We start from the raw sequence: 18667 nt of genomic DNA, 5'->3' as shown, positions 1-18667 counted from the left end.
CACATAGAAGTGAATAAAAACAGTGACACTAAAATGCTGCTGTAACATAACCAATTAGATGTATTGTAAATTTCAAATTCATTTCATGTGTCTTAATAATAAAATTATATCGATCAAAAGAAAACCTGATAATCAGTTACCTATGACTCAGCAGTCACATACATCACTTTTTACATTTCTTTGACAGCATTCCATCTGATTTTTTAAAAGTGTTCTACACGTTTTGCTAACAATACATTTGAACTTCAAAGTCAGTTTCAACTTTTTACGAACAGAAATGTTTTATTCATGCAACACGATTTTTCCAACCAGAGTTATTGAATAAATGGCAAATATAGTAACATATACCACCCAGGTTCATGGGACCACGCTAAACCCTTTTTCCAAGTCATTGAACCTAATTAAAAAATTAACAAATTCATGGACCACAATGTTATACAAGACACTGTGAAGGTCATCTGTACTTTGTAAATGATAATGCAATGAAATTGCATTGTGTTATAGGATAGCAAGGTCAGATCGTAAAACAAACATGACGTACTGAAATTTTACGATAAAGGTACATCACCTCACTTGTGTCGCAGTACAGGACAATGTTGCTGTATGCATGTATATGGCCACAAACTTCGAAATTACTGAGTTAATAAGTTATAGTTTTTGTTTATAGGACTGTTCACTGAGCAACACTTCAACTATACGATGAGTCTTGTCTTTAACTAAAATTTGCTTTGTACATTTCAAACACACACATAGATACTAAAATCCATTTAAGTACAATAGAAGTTTCCAACATTTATGTCCCAATGCATGGCTCTGGGTCACTTTTTCTAAACCCTAAGCAATACCATTCTCTTGATTATCAATCCTATACACTCAGCTACCAGGTGCTAGATTCTTCATGTTTCAATTTGCTACCACTTGGTAAAATTTTCTTATCTATCAATATGATTAATGTTATCAAATACACTATTACAATTATGTACTACACATTTTAAAAATTTAGTTATTAAGACTTTATAAAATTCAACAACTGTGTGTAGAAGCTTGCACATTACCACAGATTCTTTAAACTGTAATGTTTCATGAGTGTAGTTCGTTGTTACTAGTTGGGAATGATTCTAATGTTAAAGAGAATGGGGTCCTCGCTGAAGTTCTTCCATGACAATGTAGGTTGTGTAAAAAAAGATGTGAAGATTGCTGAATGGTAGGTTACATTTCACATTATGCTCCTTCAGAAGAGAGGGAACATGTAAAATTTTAAGAACAGAGGTACTGGAAAGAGTGACAGAAAAGGTGACCATCAAAGGTACAAAAGGTGACATTTTTTGTGCATCTGCTAATAAAAATATCTGATTTGTAATCTGAATTATGGAAAAGGGCACCTCATCTAGATATAAAACATAGGGCACAGCACAATAATAATAGCAACGCTTATGAAGTACCTGAATACAAACAGGAAAATGAATATTACATAGCTAATTAAAAGAGATGGTGGGGACTTGTAGGTCAATACCTGCAAAATGAGATTAAGTCACAAGTTATGTACAACAAAGTGCTAGTCTTAAGAAAATGATAGATCATTATGGTGGTATTATTATTATAATGATGATCATGGTGGTGACAAATTCAACAGCCTGCTGTAAGTCTTAACTGGACAGTACTGTGTGAGCTCTTAACCTACTCTTAACTGATATGTGAAGGCTGGCTTAAAGGGAGACTGAAATATCCCACCGTCTGACTAGGATTAGATCCTGTGACTTTTTGGTTCTCAGACATTCTCTTTACCACTAGCAAATCATGTCTGAATACTTACAGATAACAGAGGACAACTGTGTTCCAAGATTGTCACAATATGTTGTGAATGGGGAAATGGAAATAACAGGCCAAAAAATATAGGAACTCCCCAGACCAGAGCAGGATGCAAAATCCTCAGGAAGATTTTCAATTCAATTTTCAACGTCACTATATCAAGCAGAAGACATTCAATACATTCCTGCAAAATGTTCTTAATGAGTACCGACTTATTTGACTTCTAACTGAGCAAACATTAAGCACATGAAGTCTATGTAGAGAGTGTTTTTTAGCTTGGTTTCATCTTCAGGTTTTGAGCTATTTTTCGAAAAAGAGAAAAATTGATGACGACAAAGGACATCAACAAGCATACCGTATTTACTCTAATCTAAGCCGCACTCGAATCTAAGCCGCACCTGAAAAATGAGACTCGAAATCAAGGGAAAAAATTTTTCCCGATTCTAAGCTGCACCTGGAATTTGAGACTCGAAATTCAAGGGGAGAGAAACGTTTTAGACCGCACCTCCAAATCGAAACAAAGATGTCCATTGTAATATGAGAGACAATTTAGGTTGAATGAATGAAGAAACAGCCACAGTAGTTTGGTTCGAGTCATAAGCTTTACAGCTAAGATTTACCATGTAGCCATTGCTATGTGTCAGGCGCTCCGTCCGTATTCATACGGGTACCCTTCCTTTTTCACGTGCTTCGTCTGATTTGAATCGATTGCTTATTGTGCTTTGATCTGATAAGTGCCATTCTCTTTGTTATAGGTGTTTATGTTACTCTAAGCTGAAAATGCATTATTGTACTGTGTTATGCATTGTTTGTCACATTCCGATAATGAGTGTTTACGACCTGTAGCCGCTCGCGGCATAGCTCGCTTTTGTGCGCGCTACCACCATTTACAAAAAAAAGAAAAAGAGAGGAATTGTCTTACCAGCGAAACAATGGCAAGAGACTGCTATTTGTTGTAACTTACACTGCTGCTTTCTTTGATAATGATCAACAAGAAACAAATAATACATAGCATATGATAGAAGATGTTCTGAACGAAGTTTAGCGAAAATTTTTCTCCGTTTGAAAATCTTTGCAGATGCCTCTTTAGTACATTGCATTCTGCACAGAAATTAGAGTAATCTTAGATATAAAAATCTAGCCAGTTGCCGTGCTTCATTTCTGACTGTATCACTATTCAGCATAAGAATAACACGAATATAAACATGACATGATATGTACATTCTTCCGTGTTTGCTGTTGTCTCACTCTAGCTTCGTAGTTTATTACGCAGACAGGATTTAAATGAGATAGCAGCAAACACGAAAGAATACACAGCATAATGTTTACATTCTTCTACCATTTCCTTTAATTTATTTGCCGACACAGGTTTTGCTGCCAGTATTTATCTTTGTGCTTGCAAAGCATGCCTGTGTAGCGCTACATATATTCGATGGCAGAAGTTAGTTGTGGCAGCACCTACCAACATTTTTCAGAACTTCCGCTTCCTTCGCACTCGATTCTAAGTTGCAGGCGGTTTTTTGGATTACAAAAACCGGAAAAAAAAGTGCAGCTTAGATTCGAGTAAATACGGTATGTAATATCTGACTATCACTATCTCACACTAAGGTTTCTACGCATTCCATTCACAAACGCTGTGCAGAAAGTATGACTGCTTTTATGTGTCTGTGCATACTTTTCCCTTCATTTTCTTACTCTCTCTCTGTCTTCTTGTTTTCTTCTAGTATTATCTTTCACCCTCTGATAACCAACTAAGTACTCTTTGGTGTCTTAGGATGTGCCCTGTAAATCCATTCCTTATTTTTGTCGAAAAGCTCATTTCTCATCAACCTGATTCAGTTACTCTTCATCAGTTATCCAATATACCAATCGAAATTCTTCTGTAATGCCATATTTCAAAAGTTCCTATTCTCTTCTTTTCCGACCTGTTTACCACCCATATTTCACACTTCCATACAAAACAGCTCTCCAAATAATTACTTCCAGAAGAGACTTCCTAACATCTGAGTTTGTACTGTATTTTATATTCATATACAGGGTGTGGTAGAAAAACGGGTTGTTTTCATTAGTCTCTAAAAGTGGAGTGGTACTTTTGGCAACACTGAATGTTTGCAATATGTTTCAGTTAGGTTCACTATTTGATGAAATGGCATGCTGGAGCAAAAATGCCAATTATGTTGCTGCTGCTAGACAGGAATACCATCATCCTTTCGACCTAAGATGGAATGATCCTGTATCATAGGCATATGCAATCAGCTTATGGGTGAAAAATTTTAAAACAACATGAATTGCACTCAAGCTGAAATCGCCAGGAACGTTCAGAAGTTGTCACTCACATGAATGAATAGAGTAGGTGCAAAAAGTTGCAACCTACAGTCCAAAGCGTTCTGCGAGACAAACTGCAGCAGTATTGTGAACATCCAGTCATAGTGTGTACAGAAATGTGCAGAATCATTTAAAGTTGCAACCATACCAGATACAAGTTGTGCAAAAGTTAAATGAAAGTGATTACGAAAAGTGAAGACACTGCTGACTAAAATTAGAGACAATGAAGGCTTCCTAAATATGCTACAGGTGTGTGACTAGGCACATTTACATCTCAATGGTTGTGCCAAAAAGAAATAACTGCCATTACTGGTGTGGATTGGTACATTGTCTCTTCAATGGGCATAATCTTCCCTTTCTTTTTTAAGACGAACATGGAAGAGCAACAACAGCCACATCTCGGCAGTATGCTACCATGGCTGGAACGTTCCTCACCCCTGAACTTGGAACAGTTTCCTGCAAATGAGTACTGGTTTCAGCAAGATGGTGCTATACCTTGTTGTGCTCAAATTCCAATCACAGCAGTGCACGGAGTGTATGGTAATCACACCATTTCAAGGAATGGGGACATTTGTGACCTCCCAGATCTACCAACTTATTGGCTTCTGATTACTTCCTTCATGGGTTACTGAATCTCAGAGTGTATGCTATAAGTCTACACACAATTACAAAACTGAAAGACACAATTTGTGCAAAAATCATCAACTCTCCTACACAGATGCTTGAATGTGCCATGAATGATTTAAATCGCAGACTGTCTGAGTGCGAACATAACAATGATGGACACCTAAAAAACATCATTTTCAAAACGTGAACATAGTGTGAAATGGCAATACAGAATGATTTTGTTGTGGTGACTGAAAATAATATAGAATATAATCTTTGGGCTGTTTTGCTATAAACAAATTTGCTCATTTTTCCACCACACCCTATATTTATTTCTCTAAAAACAATCTTGCTACTGCCACTCTGTAGTCTGTATCATCTTTATTTCCGTATGTTTTCTACTGCAGGAGGAGGACTTTGATGAAAAGCTTTAATATTTTAGCAGGTTTTTCATTCTTCTGTCAGAGCCTTCATGCCTCCTCTATATGGTAAGTAGCAATCTATCCTTTCCATATTGTTGTTATTTGGTAAAAAAAATTTGGACCTCACGGATTTAATAGCTTCGTTCGTCTGTTTTATGATGAACTGTCTATTCCTTTCATTAATGGTCACAGCTACTGTGATATTTCAAGATTACAAACTACTGCAACAAATTTCAATAGTTTGCAATGAAACATAGAGGTTGCTATACATTTGCATTTGGTGTATGTTAGGCCATACATTACTGCATACAAAATGTACCTAACATATTGAATGAAAGCAATTCAAAGCATGTAGCACACTGACTTGGCAAATGTCATGGGATAGTGGGGCACAGATGGCATAGGTGTGTTATGTGCGTAATGCATGACCCTGTGCCAGCTGCAGTTGTATAGGAGACTTTCTGAGAAGTGGCTGTGCAAGTGATTGGTGTAACATACAACACTACAATGAGCTGACAACTTTTGAATGGGTACAGTGGTCATGGTGGAGGAATATGGTTTCACACATTCAACCGTGTCCATAGTGTATCATGAATGGTTGAATGTGGATGTCAATGTCCACAACAAATGAACTACCGACCATCCAGTCACCCTTGACTACCATAACCAGAAATGTCTGAGATGGATCATTAATAGTGACAGAAGAGCAACAGTACACAATTCACACCTCATTTCAACACAGGATATGCTAGACACATTTCCCAGTGGATAACCCACAGAAAAATGGGTTCCATGGTGTATGGGAGCCAGCACTGCACACAGGTGCCACCGTTAACCTAACGTCATCAGGCACAACGGCTTGCATTTGTCATCAATCACCAGGAATGGACACTGGGACAATGGCATAATGTGATATGGTCAGACGAATCATGATTTCATCTGCATCATGCTGTGGAAGGCACCACCATGTGTGGAACAAACCACATGAATCTATGGATCCCACCTGTCTAGAACGTGAGGTGCAGGGTAGTGGTGTGTGTGTTACGATTCAGGGTGCATTTCCTGGTATGGAATGGGCCTCCTAGTTGTTCTAGAAGAGTCTCTGAATTGTCCATGATATGCTGAGCTGCTCAGGACCATTTCCACTCATTTCTGGCCTGCCAACAGCCTGACCACTCTAAGGCGTTTCAAGATGTTAACAGGCCACCACATCACTCCAACGTCATCCAGGAATGGTTCCAGGAACGTGTAGGGGAGGTCCAAAGACTGAGATAACCACCCTGGTTGCCCAGATTTGAGCCCCATCAAGCATATTTGGGATGCCATGGATGCATATTCCGTGCCATCGATCCTGCACCCACAAACAGACCGGAATTGGCTGCCAGTCTGAAAACGATTTCATATTGGATGCCTTCTTAATAGTACCAGTGACTTCTATACTCACTTCCATGGCATCTCACTACAATCCGCAGGGCCAGAAGAGGACCCACGCGATATTAGGTGCCTATCCCATGACAGTTGCTAAGTCACTGTATACCATCTTTTAATTCTTATCCCTATACAGAGTGAAGGATTGTACTACTTCATCTAAAATACCTGTTTACTCCTTGATGGGCAGTTGACAGGAATCTTCAAACTGAAATGTAATCATATTTCTCAGACCACCGAGATCAGAAATAAAATCATCTGGTCAGTTTCAATCCCGTTCATTCAATACTGAAAGCACACTGGGGTAGAGCATCCCTCCAAATTTGCAACAGAAATGGTGTTTTATTATTTCCAGACTTCTTAGTCTTTTTTCCCCCTCATTCAGAGAAATATCATCAGCGATGATTTTTTAATAGTATGTAATTTCTCTCATTGTCCAGTTAAAATTTGCTTCTTTTTGCCAAAACACAGCAAAGTTTACAAAGCTACATTCCCTAACATTCTAATGCTGCTGAAATTGCAGGAGAATGCTGAAGCAGTGAATTATTAAACTAGTAACTGAGGGCAAGACAGGTCAATAGTATACGAAAAAGCCGCTTCTTGGTATAAAAATAAAATTGCAATTTTTTCACTTATATTTTGCCAAACCCATACAAATTCTCATTTCACTAAATATTGATGGCCCTTAAAAATCACATTACTTCATCGACAAAATATGTAGTTGCTTGAATATCATGGTAGATAAGTAAGTTTTGCACATTAACCATATGCAAAAAGGCACTACTCTTTTTTATGGGATCATTTACCAAAATCTCATTTCAGTACCTCAGACCGTTTACGGGAGACAAGGATGTTACAATGAATCATAAGCTCATGCACATAACAAAGTGTGTTACATGCAATCCATTTTCTCGAGATTGGATATAGAAGTACTAGTATTCCAAGTTTAAAGAGTAACTTAATGTGTCAACTTCATTTCATACAAAGTAATGTACGACCTAATTTGTATCAAATGCAAATTCATAATGAACACTATTCTGCAAAGCAAACTTTTCTAATTTTTCGCAGCAGTCTCGAAATACCACAATAACTATGATTACTAACATAATTATAAGCTGACAAATGAAGCTATGAGATGCAAGAGAATCAAACTTTTTTTACCAAACAGTTTCTTAAAATCAGGCTCCGTCACATTCTGTTTCACCTCGTGAGTTAACCAGCGTTCTGACTTGTATTCAATAACATTAGACTCCAAACAAGCAGTGCCAGAGTTATCATGGAAAACACACAAAGCGTCCTGGAGGGAAGCCAGCTAGCAGACAATGGCGCCTACAAGGGAGCCATCGCGCAAGCCACCAAGTAAACTTACAGCAAATCTTACTCCATGTCAGATGGGCTTAAGTTCTCTATCAATTACATTGTAACCAACTTTTGCAATCATTCAATCACTTAAAAATATTTTGTTTAATACAGTAACATACACATAATGCTCCAAAAAGTTTAGTGTGATCTTAAAACCCTGAAATGTAAGTGAAATTACATCTTTTGTCAAATATTGTAAAAAGAGGGGGGGAGAGGGAGGGGGGGGGGGCAAACAGTTATTGAAGAGTGAAGGGAAATTATTCTGCATTAAATATTTCCTAGTATTTATAATTATATTTTCATCCACAGTATTCTGGAGTACAACAGCAATGAATACAGTAGTAAAAGAACTACAATAGTACCAATTCTAAACTAATAAGAGAAAAGCAATATTCTTGTACATGTTCTAGAAATGTTACCTTGCAGGTGTATTTTCTGTTCCCACTTCTACTTTCTTCAAACTGCTATTACTCATAGCTTTGGAGAGAACCTCTTTCTTCTGCATACTTTGGACATGGCCATCAACTATATGTATTTTATGTTGTGTAGTTATGGTAGTAGTTGTTGTAACAACTTCGCTTGTTGTAATTGTCACTTGCCTTTCATCACTCACGGAATTCTGTCAACCAAAAATATTTTTGAGTACTGCCAGCAACAAAATAATAACTGCCATAAGAGTTGTGATCAATAAGATTACTAAAATAAGTTCAGTGACAAAAAGACCTTCAATAAAATACTAATAAAACAGTTAATTTTTAAAAAATTAATTAACTTCTATGAAAGTTAGGGGCCTGAAAGTGTAACAGCTGTTTTTGCCAAAATTCACATCAATTTTTGGTGAAATTTGCATATATTTTTGGTGAAATTTGCATATATTTTTATTGAAATTTGCATCTATTTCTGGTGAAATTGGCATATATTTTTGGTGAAATTTGCATATATTTGACAAAATTTGCATCTAATTTTTTTTGTGAATGATTTCGACATACAAATTTTAAAAATGTTATGCATTTGCCTGAAGATGAAGACTAGCCCCTTCAAATAGACAGCTAGCAAAAGTGGTGATTTTGGGGAGCACCTTGACCAGAATGTTTGCATCTGCAAAACCTTCAACAGTTCCGAAATAGTCTCTGCTTCTTTTCTTCTTCCACCTCTATTTACACTTTGAGTTTTCAGAAATTCTTCAGACTTTCATGGAAATCTGTTATCTTGGGGTGCTGCGAAGAATCAGTGTCATTCCTGCACAATATTCCAACAAGGTGACTTGTTATCTTCATCATCCTGAGACCGTTTATTGAGTGGAATAGGTCCAGTATTTATAACTACAGTTTTCTCACTTCATGGCTGGTTAATGTTTGCAGTCCACTCCTGCTAGCAGCAGCCATAGGTGTTCCCTCTTTGGGCCAATGTGCCTGGGGTTCTTCCCCACATCCACTCCCTCAGTTCTTTCTTCTTCTCCTCCAGCTGCTGCCTCTGCTGTATTTTCAGCAACTCTAGTGCAGGATCCCAAACACTACTGCGTTGGTATCCAGTGTTACAATTCACGAGGTTTTCAACCACCTTTACCTGACTCTCTTATTCTGCCACAGTACTTGGTTCAAATGGCTCTGAGCACTATGGGACTTAACTTCTAAAGTCATCAGTCTCCTTGTACTTAGCACTACTTAAACCTGACTAACCTAAGGACGTCACACACACCCATGCCTGAGGCAGGATTCGAACCTGTGACCGTAGCAGTCGCTTGGTTCCAGACTGTAGCGGCTAGAACCGCTCGGCCACCCTGGCCAGCCACAGTACTGGGGGAGCTGGGAGGGGGCATGGGGGAGGGTGAGGGGGAGAGCGGGAAGCTGGTCCTCATTTCATCATAGTTCATGGAATCACTGAGTTCCAGAAAGTGCTAGGCAATGGCTGATTTAGTTGCCTGTCTTAGATGTGCCTCTAATGTTCTTTACATTGGTGAGTGTACGACATGCCACATTGGGAAGGTATATTATAAATTCCGACTTTAATAGTCCCAGGTCACTTTTCACACTTCCCAGTAGTCCTTTTACATTGGTAGGTGGACAGTAAATACACTTGATGTTATGTTTCCCAAGAATCTTGCTGATTTTTGCAGAAATAGCTTCAGCATCGGGTAGGTATGCCACGTTTGCCGCTACTTGCTCTTGTTCTAGATTGTCTGACAGTGTCGGTGGTTAAAATGCCTTTTCAATCTGTTTGGGCATGTATCCATGCTTGCACAACACTGATCACAGATGCTCATTTCTGTCTTCAGAACTCCATTCCTCTGTGATGTGTGGTTGCAGCTGTTGGCTTGGCTGTATAAGTCAGGTGTGTAGATGTGTTATATACACTGTGGCCAAGCAAAACATCTGCTCTCCTTCCAACAAGTACATCCATAAATGGCAACTGGCCATTCTTTTTTCCAGTTAATATTTGGGGTGGCATACATTAAGATATGCCAGAAAACCATTGTGCCTCTCTCAACCTGAGGCCAAATCACAAAGGCATTATCCACACATCTGAAGAAGCATGTGGATTCGTATCTAGCTGCCTCTAATGCCTCGTCTTCAAGTCTCTCCATGAACATATTGTCAACCACTGGAGACAGAGGTCTGTCCACAGCTACACCTTCTGTGTGCTTGCATTATTGACCACTGTATAGAAAATAAGTTGTGATCACTATATGCCTGAACAGAGAATCGTCAAATTTCTTTGCAATCATTTGCAATGAGTCCTTCAGTGGCACCCTAATGAACAGAGATGAAACATCAAAACTTACCATTATGTCAGATTCTGTGATATTTAGTTGCTCAAGATGTTGCAAGAAGTCCTCCAAGTTGCGGATGTGGTGAATACATTGCCCCACATATGGGAACAGCAGTTTCTTGAATAACTTGATTGTTGGGTATGTGTATGTGTCAATTTTCCTGATAGTGGGGTGCAGTGGCATGCCGTCTGAGTACTTTTGGTAGCCCATATAGTCTGCTGCTCCCAATGGTAGTTGTTTGTGACCTTGTCAGGCTAATCGGTTTCCTTCAACAGAGCCCTGGTCTTCTTGTCCACTTTGACTGTAGGGTCACAAACCAAAAGACTGTTGTATGCAGGGTCCTCCAGAAGTTGAACACTGCCTCGTCATACTATGACCGATGCAAAATGATTGTGGAGTTCCCCTTGTCTGCTGACAACACCATGAGGCTGCCGTGTTCCCGGAGCCTCTCAAGTTCAAGCCTCTCATCATTTGATCATACCATACTTCAGACTGTGAACATTGGTAGTCAGACATCAATGTAAACAAACTAGCATTATGACAACCAGAGGTGGAGAGGAGTGGTGTGAGAAAATAAGTGCTGCCTCTCTCTTGCAGGGCAGCCAGCCTACACTTGTGTTCTGTGTTCTTGCAGAATCTGAACTGATGTATGGTCACAGTGATCACCAATCCCTTCTGGTGTCGTGAGGAGCTTAATAGAACTCTGTGATGGACAAGGATTAGTCTCTTCTCTCACTTCAGAATAAGAAAAGATAACAATCCACGTGTTCGATAAAGGTTACCATGCAACTACTTGCTGAGGTTGTCAGCATTTTAAACAAGGAAGTCCTGGGCTGACCTCCACCAGTACTTGACAAACCATGGTTCAAAACACCAATAGCCTAAAACGACCACATTAAAATATCTGTATTAAACTAAATTTGAACTTTAGCTAGTAGACTGACATACATAATTCTTTGTTCATTCTTGATCTTAAACACTATGTTCCATGGTCAAGTACCACATTGCATTACGCAGCACAAATCTTAGACAGACCATTCAACAACACATAACTGGTGAGAAACTAGAGCATAAAGTGCACTGATACATCATTGCAATTCTGATATTTTTTTTCTGTTTTGCAGATATGTTCTCGATGCATTATTTTTCCAAAACAGTCTTCGCCAAATAATGTGTGATACAAGTAACCGAAAGTTGGTTAATTTTCAATACTTATATCCAGAAAATAAAGCTATATCAAACTACCTCCAATACAATAGTCCACCTGTATACAATTTGCTATAAAATAGCATTTATTGGGTAATTTCGCACTTTGAGGCACAATTTACATTTATATTTGCATTTATCACAAATTTTGCATTTTTTAGGTCCCTAATGATAGTGCTGCAAACTGATTAACTTATGAGAACTGAACAATTCATATTATAATTTAGGCAACTTTAGCACATACCTCTCAAAACTTGCATTGTGTACAAGTATTTTTCCTACTGATGATACTATTGTTTCATCAAAAAATTAATGATCATTTAACTATGTTTAACATTGATAACTCTATTTTAATCTGTAATGGTAGCAGCAGTATTAGCTATATAGTAAACATAGACAAAAGTGTCTGAGTATATGCTTAGCAGAACATAGTAGTCAAGTGAAAGGTGTGTTTTATATATCAGATAACATAATTACAACTATGAGACATGATTTAACAGAGTCTAAAAACAAAAAGATACCAGTAAATGAGATGAGACACAAGACATGCTATTTCAGTAAATGTTTTGAAATTCAACATGCCTTTGTCCGTAACTTAAGATAGTTTATCTCTGTAGACACCATCCAATACAGACAGTAGTCAGTGACCATGCCTGCTTAATGGTTGTGAGCATCAATGTCTAAACAAAATTTTCTGCACCAAGTCATCACCCTAACTTCTCGGTAGATTCTAGACTGGGAAGAGGCAGAAACAGAAGAGGAAAAGGACATAAAATGTCTGGTCCACTGAATCTAGATTTGTGTTAGTACCAGGGACTGTCAGTGTTTTGAAATGGTTGGGTACTAGTTGCTACCAAAACACTGAGAACATGGGGTTGTCTTCCATCATCCCCTTAACCAGCTTCCAGCTATTAATACTGAAGATAGACCAAGCCACTAGGCCAAGATAATTTGCAACTGTTTTTGCAGAACACATCAAACTTTAGTAAATGTATATCCATCTACAGCACCACATGTGAACTCAACATATCTATAGCATTGAATATTTAATCTGAGCCCTGAATCATCTACATGTATCAACTATGCAATGAGGGATGACTGTAAGGACAGCATAACTGAACATATCTTTCAGAGTTTTTCTTTACTTTGACACTCTTGCTCTATCACACTGCTACATTTCAAAATTTATGGTTTCACAATACCTCCAGACTAAGGTCCTTAAACAAAGGCAGGGGATAAAATCAGCGAAGTTCTTTTTATGGGAACCATTCCAACATTTATCAGTAGAGTTAGGAAAATATACGTCTGGATTGCCAGACACCAATGTAAGCGCTACTACACCCTAACATGACTCCATTACCTCACTTGGTACACTAGAGGACGTGCTGTGTGATGATATATTAGTTATTGTTTTACCTGGAGGCACACATTCTTTCTGAATTACACCACTACTGTCGAAATAAACAGTTATTGTCGTCATCATCATCATCATCATCATCATCATCATCATCATCATCATCTCCAGCTTTCCTTTTCTTCCTTGAGTACCCTTAATCACCAAGTCTTGTCAATAAATATTTTGTTGAAAAGAGTCAATCATGAATAAATCTTGAAAAGATTCGACTTTAGTCATTTATTTGCTCCTGCAGAACATCTTGTGGTGCAAAACCTTGCATACAGCTTCTACTGGTTCCAGCCTTTACGAAATATCTGTGAAACTAGCCGTTTGGTGATCAGCATTTATTTTACCATCCCGGACATCACGGCCCAATCCTGTAAAATCAGTTAAACAATACTTTTGCGGTGCAAAAATTTGTCCAAGTTGTTGTCAGTTGATTGCTTTGTTTGCCTTCCTTCAACGTCTCTCTTCTCTTATGAAAAGCTTTTGCCACTCGAGAAGATTTTTTAACTTAGTACTGACCTGAACCAGTTCACATTTCTCTACCACTAAAAAAAAAAAAAAAAAAAAAAAAAAAAAAAAAAAAAAAAAAAAAATAATAAATCATCTTTGCAACAAAACTGAACAGGCGCTTGCTGTTCCTTCTCCTCCTCCTGGTTCATATTCTAAGTTGGGCACACATCAGGCATCAACACCTCTCAATTACAGCTTGACTGGTAGCTCTCAACATGCTAGTTTGAAAAGGTTCAAACTAATTAAACTGAACAAATGTCTTACAATGAGATTAACAGGAATGTTGCAAACAAATCAGTCTGCTACAAATATGACAAACTGTTTATCACAAAAAGTTTTATATGCTGTAAATAATCTGCATTATACATTACCTTATCTTTTTGGTGTCTGGTATCATCATTCTCATGTTCTCTATTATCATCAGTGGCAACTTTTGCATCTGAACTGGTAGAAATTTCAACTTCCGTACAACTCTCAGGTGTAGTAGTTGAAATTTCCACTTCTGCATATGGCGTTGATGTTATTGGAGATACAACTACTTCACTGCACATTGCAGGCCCTTCTGTAAGTTCTACTGTCTCTTCGTAAACATTACTATCACTTACAATCTCCTTTTTACACTCCTCTGCCATTTCTGTTTTCACATTAGGTATTTCATCGCATTTCTCTTGTTTCACTTCTCTGCTGGACCTTATGTTGCTGTTATGTGAAATTACAGGAGTGGCAACTTTGGCTTCATCTTCACAGCTTGCATCAACAGGTACAGCAGATTCCAGATCCCTCTTAATGGCATCCATGTTTTCTTCACTTGATGCTGCTAAAAAAGGAATTTATTTCTGTCAGTAAAACACAATTACTAGAAAAATAATCCAACTTCATTAAATGATAGCCATTTGTTAAGTATTGAAGTTTCACATATAACATTACAATGTAGACTTTTTAAGCTAACTGAAAATAGGTCTCATACTTGCCACATTACGGGCAACTGAATCAAATTTTCATGCCTATCCTCTAAAAAGCAAACAGTGAGAATTGTTTGCTTTTATAACTGTATTAGCTTACAGTTCTTACTGGGCCTCACAAACAAATGATGCATGCCATGTATGGCACATTCCCAGTTTATAAAACACCAACATATCCACTACCTGCATTTCAATCATGCTTAGAGCTGTGTATTCAAGTGTTATTCGTGTAGAGTTCATTGTTACATATTTTGGCCGAATGGTCCGACGTGTCATGTAGAAATAGAGTTTGACATTTTCCTCACTAAAGCTGTCCTCACAAGGAACATGTTCCTCACCACAAAGCACATTAGATATCATGCCCATAGCAGTTGGTGCATGGCCTGAAATGACCTGCCCATTGATCATACTCATCATGATTCACGACTGCAATGCTCTCAAGCAATTATCAAAGCACGCAGAAAGTTGCAAAGCAAATTCTGGACACAATGATGGCTTGAACAGTGACTAGCTGGAAGAGAAACACTACATGATGTTCTATAACACTATGAGATACATACAAGAATGAGTTATTCATTAACTCAATTGAATCTGCATCTAATTTTCGTTTTTAAATTGAACAAAGTTAATGCATAGTGTCTAATGTCAGTCTGAGCATAACACCCATATTCCCAATGCTCTACTGACTCCAGTGACTCTGAAATAGCACACGTCATATAGGTTTCAAAATCGGATTCATTTCATAATTGAGAAATATATTTACTAGCAAGATGCAAACATGAAGCAGTCCATGAACCCAATAGATAAGTATACAGTGGAACTTCAATCTTACATTCTCCGATTTTATGTTTCTTGTGATTCTACACCATAAATTCATAACCCATGTGAGAAACCCATGATACCGATGCTAAAAATTCCCAGATTTCACATTACTCCCTAGTAAAGTTTACCTCCACTCTAAGTTCCTACTAAACGTCTCACTTGACTTCGTTCCGTTTTCTTCCTATTGACATTTGATGTGACTGAATGATAAACACAAAAGACAGATGGTTCACACCACGGGTGGTGGCGGAGCTAAATGAATAGTTTAGGTCATTGTGGAGGTGGAAGATGTGAGAGAGGAAATGCTGACGTAATCCACAATTGGTGTTGCCAACACAACTTGCAACATTTAGCTTCACTGTACAATTGCGATACAACTACTTCTAAGTTGCAGTGGCAATGGAAAAACAAGACTGTCGATGCAAAATGTTCCAGACCGAGTCAATATGTGATGAAGGGTCCCAGCCACCACCTTGTCTTGTGCCACTTATAACTCAGTCTCATCTTTTTGCCTATATTTTCGATGTACTGTATTCAGCAACAATATCAATCATCAACCTCTTAAATTCAAACACTGGGTCTCGAAGAATACGCTCAGTCATAATCTAGGAAATGTCACCCGTTTCTGGCTACTGAACCGAATAGCCAGCGCACTCACCAATCGATACTAATGCCTGTAAAATGAGCTCGCCTACAGGATATCTGGAGAGGGGGAGTCGCCCTTCAGCGAAGGGAGTGCTGTTAGGGGTGAAGGCATTTTGATGGCGTGCTGAAAAAACACTTTTCGTGCAGATGACATGCTGTATAAGAGATTTCACAAGGAAATAGAACAAGGGTTTTGCAATAACATTTTTTAAAGAATTTCTTGTTCAAATCTGACATTATACAGTTGCAACAACTAAATACACTCACAGGTATATACTTTGCACCCCACACACCACACACTATAGATCATAAGGACTGGCAGCAGTGATAGAGGGCGCGAAGCAAAACTGTAAAACCTTTCTTTCAAATGTACATTTTACACAGTGTACAGAAATAATCATAATAATAAGCTTGTAATTTCAATTGGGCAAGTGAACTCACTTTTTCATGCATCGGTTTCTCTCATCAAGCCTAAAATAACACTTTACGGGTGGTGAGCAAATGAAGCATGACACATAAGAAAAGCATTAAACAGTAATAGCAATGGTGACAAAAGTATGTCATTAAGCAGATGTCTGTATTTATGCTTATTGGTTAACAGCTTAGCTGCTGTGATGTTTCTGGTTTAATTAAACATGTACATCAATTTTTGCTTTTTTCTGGGTGATCACAAAGGATGATCTCTCAAATACGCATGTTTTTAATGTTCAATTTGTGATCATAGCATGTCGTAAACCAATTCAATTGCCTTAAACCCAAGATATCTATTTCAATTTTTTGATTAGTTTTTACTTGCTGTTACACACCTGTGACTTCTTAAGAATTGATGAAATTCATTACCACAAATTATCATACAAGAGTTGGGACTTAAATTGTGGCAACTATTTATTCGCAACTGATACAAAAGAGTTACATATTTTCACCTGTTACTATCCTTCAAAGTAGTCAGCAGCGTTGTGTAGAACCCATTGCCAGCGATGTGGAAGGCACAGTATACCGTTAACAGAGCCTGTTCTGTTGATGGTGCAAAATGAGCAGTCTACTGCCTGTCTAATCTTTGGAACAGTTCTGAATCAAATGCCATGAAGTGTTTCCTTCATCTTTGGAATCAAATCAAAGTCACAAAGACTAAGTCTGGGGAGTATGGTGGACAGTACAGTACTTTCCAGTCTTATTGACAAAACAGAGCAGCCACAGCTTGCGCTGTATGCGCCCATGCATTGTTGGGCAAAATGATAGGTGTGTTGCGAAGACAGTGTCGCCACTTCTTTCCCAAAGCTGGTCGCAGGTGAAGCTCCATAAACAAACACTAATACTGTGCTTGATGGTATGCCATGGGGGAGCATAATGTGTCAGGATAACACCATCACAGTCGTACACAAGAATCACCATAACTTTAGACTGCTCCATTCGCACTATCAACAGAACAGGCTCTCCTAATGGTATATTACGCTTTCCACATTATTGGCAACGGGTTCTACACAACGCTGGTGACTACTTCGAAAAACAGTAACAGGTGCGAATGTGTAACTCTTTTGTGTCGGTTGTGAATAAATAGCTGCCGCTATTTAAGTTCCAGCCCTTGTATAAACATTGTATTGTACATTTAATTTCCTCCAGTTAGATAGATTTTATACAACGTATTGAAGATGATTGCAATTTTTAATGATATATGCCAATTACACTTGTTTTTTTGTAACATTTTCCTCGATTCTGCATTTTACTCAATTTTGTGTTTTTTAAGTCTGAACCACACAAAAATGTAAGATGGGGTTTCAACAATATAATTTACAGTAAGTTTCATAAGAGCAAAAAATGCCAGTGCGTAACTTATGTTTACCTTCTGACGAAGTCGTTAAGATTACTGGCCACTGGGAAAACAATCCAGTTATGGGTTTTTATGCAGCAAATACATTATTTTGTATAAATAACATTGACTACTGCAGATAATACTTTTATTAAATTAACAGAAAGACACAGAATCATTTAAAACGATGGAGTGGGGAGTGGATGATTGGAAGTAGCTAGATGCAAATCTGTTACCTTCCCTTTATAGTTCATGATGCAATCAACTGCGCTACAGTTTCAAAATGACTGCAGCACCTCACTCATATGTATACATCGTGTAATGACTGTATCTAAAAATGCAATTATTTGATACTTAACTATGACAAATTTTACCTAAAACAATGCACTTTTGATAGATCATCATTGTGCCATTGCACTGAAACTGTATACTTTTATCACACACTTAATGACATTAAAAGCATCAAATACAGGAAGCCTGTAACTGCCATATGTTGTTTCCTGTCATAACGAATCACATCTAAAATGATACATTTTCAAGAGTCCTCACTGCACTGATGCTTTGTAATGACTTATATTCATACTAATCCCC

General features: G+C 38.0%; 1 protein-coding gene across 6 annotated transcripts in view; it reads right to left on the bottom strand.

Annotated features, from left to right (window-relative positions):
- LOC126272806 (nucleosome-remodeling factor subunit NURF301) overlaps window positions 1-18667 on the bottom strand; it is a 282822-nt gene that overhangs the window by 138829 nt on the left and 125326 nt on the right. For 5 of the 6 annotated variants that reach the window (XM_049976036.1, XM_049976004.1, XM_049976012.1 and 2 more), the window contains exons 16-17: window positions 14212-14657; window positions 8372-8571 (exon numbers count right to left, since the gene is read on the bottom strand). In XM_049976036.1, coding sequence (XP_049831993.1) covers window positions 8372-8571; window positions 14212-14657 — 646 coding nt within the window. The remainder of the gene's footprint in view (window positions 1-8371; window positions 8572-14211; window positions 14658-18667) is intronic. The other variant, XM_049975996.1, reaches the window with a different exon arrangement.

The sequence above is a fragment of the Schistocerca gregaria genome, chromosome 1, assembly GCF_023897955.1.
Source record: "Schistocerca gregaria isolate iqSchGreg1 chromosome 1, iqSchGreg1.2, whole genome shotgun sequence".
NCBI classification, from domain to species: Eukaryota; Metazoa; Arthropoda; class Insecta; order Orthoptera; family Acrididae; genus Schistocerca; species Schistocerca gregaria.
The sequence above is the reverse complement of the archived record's forward strand: the minus strand, read 5'-3'. Positions and strand labels throughout refer to the sequence as shown.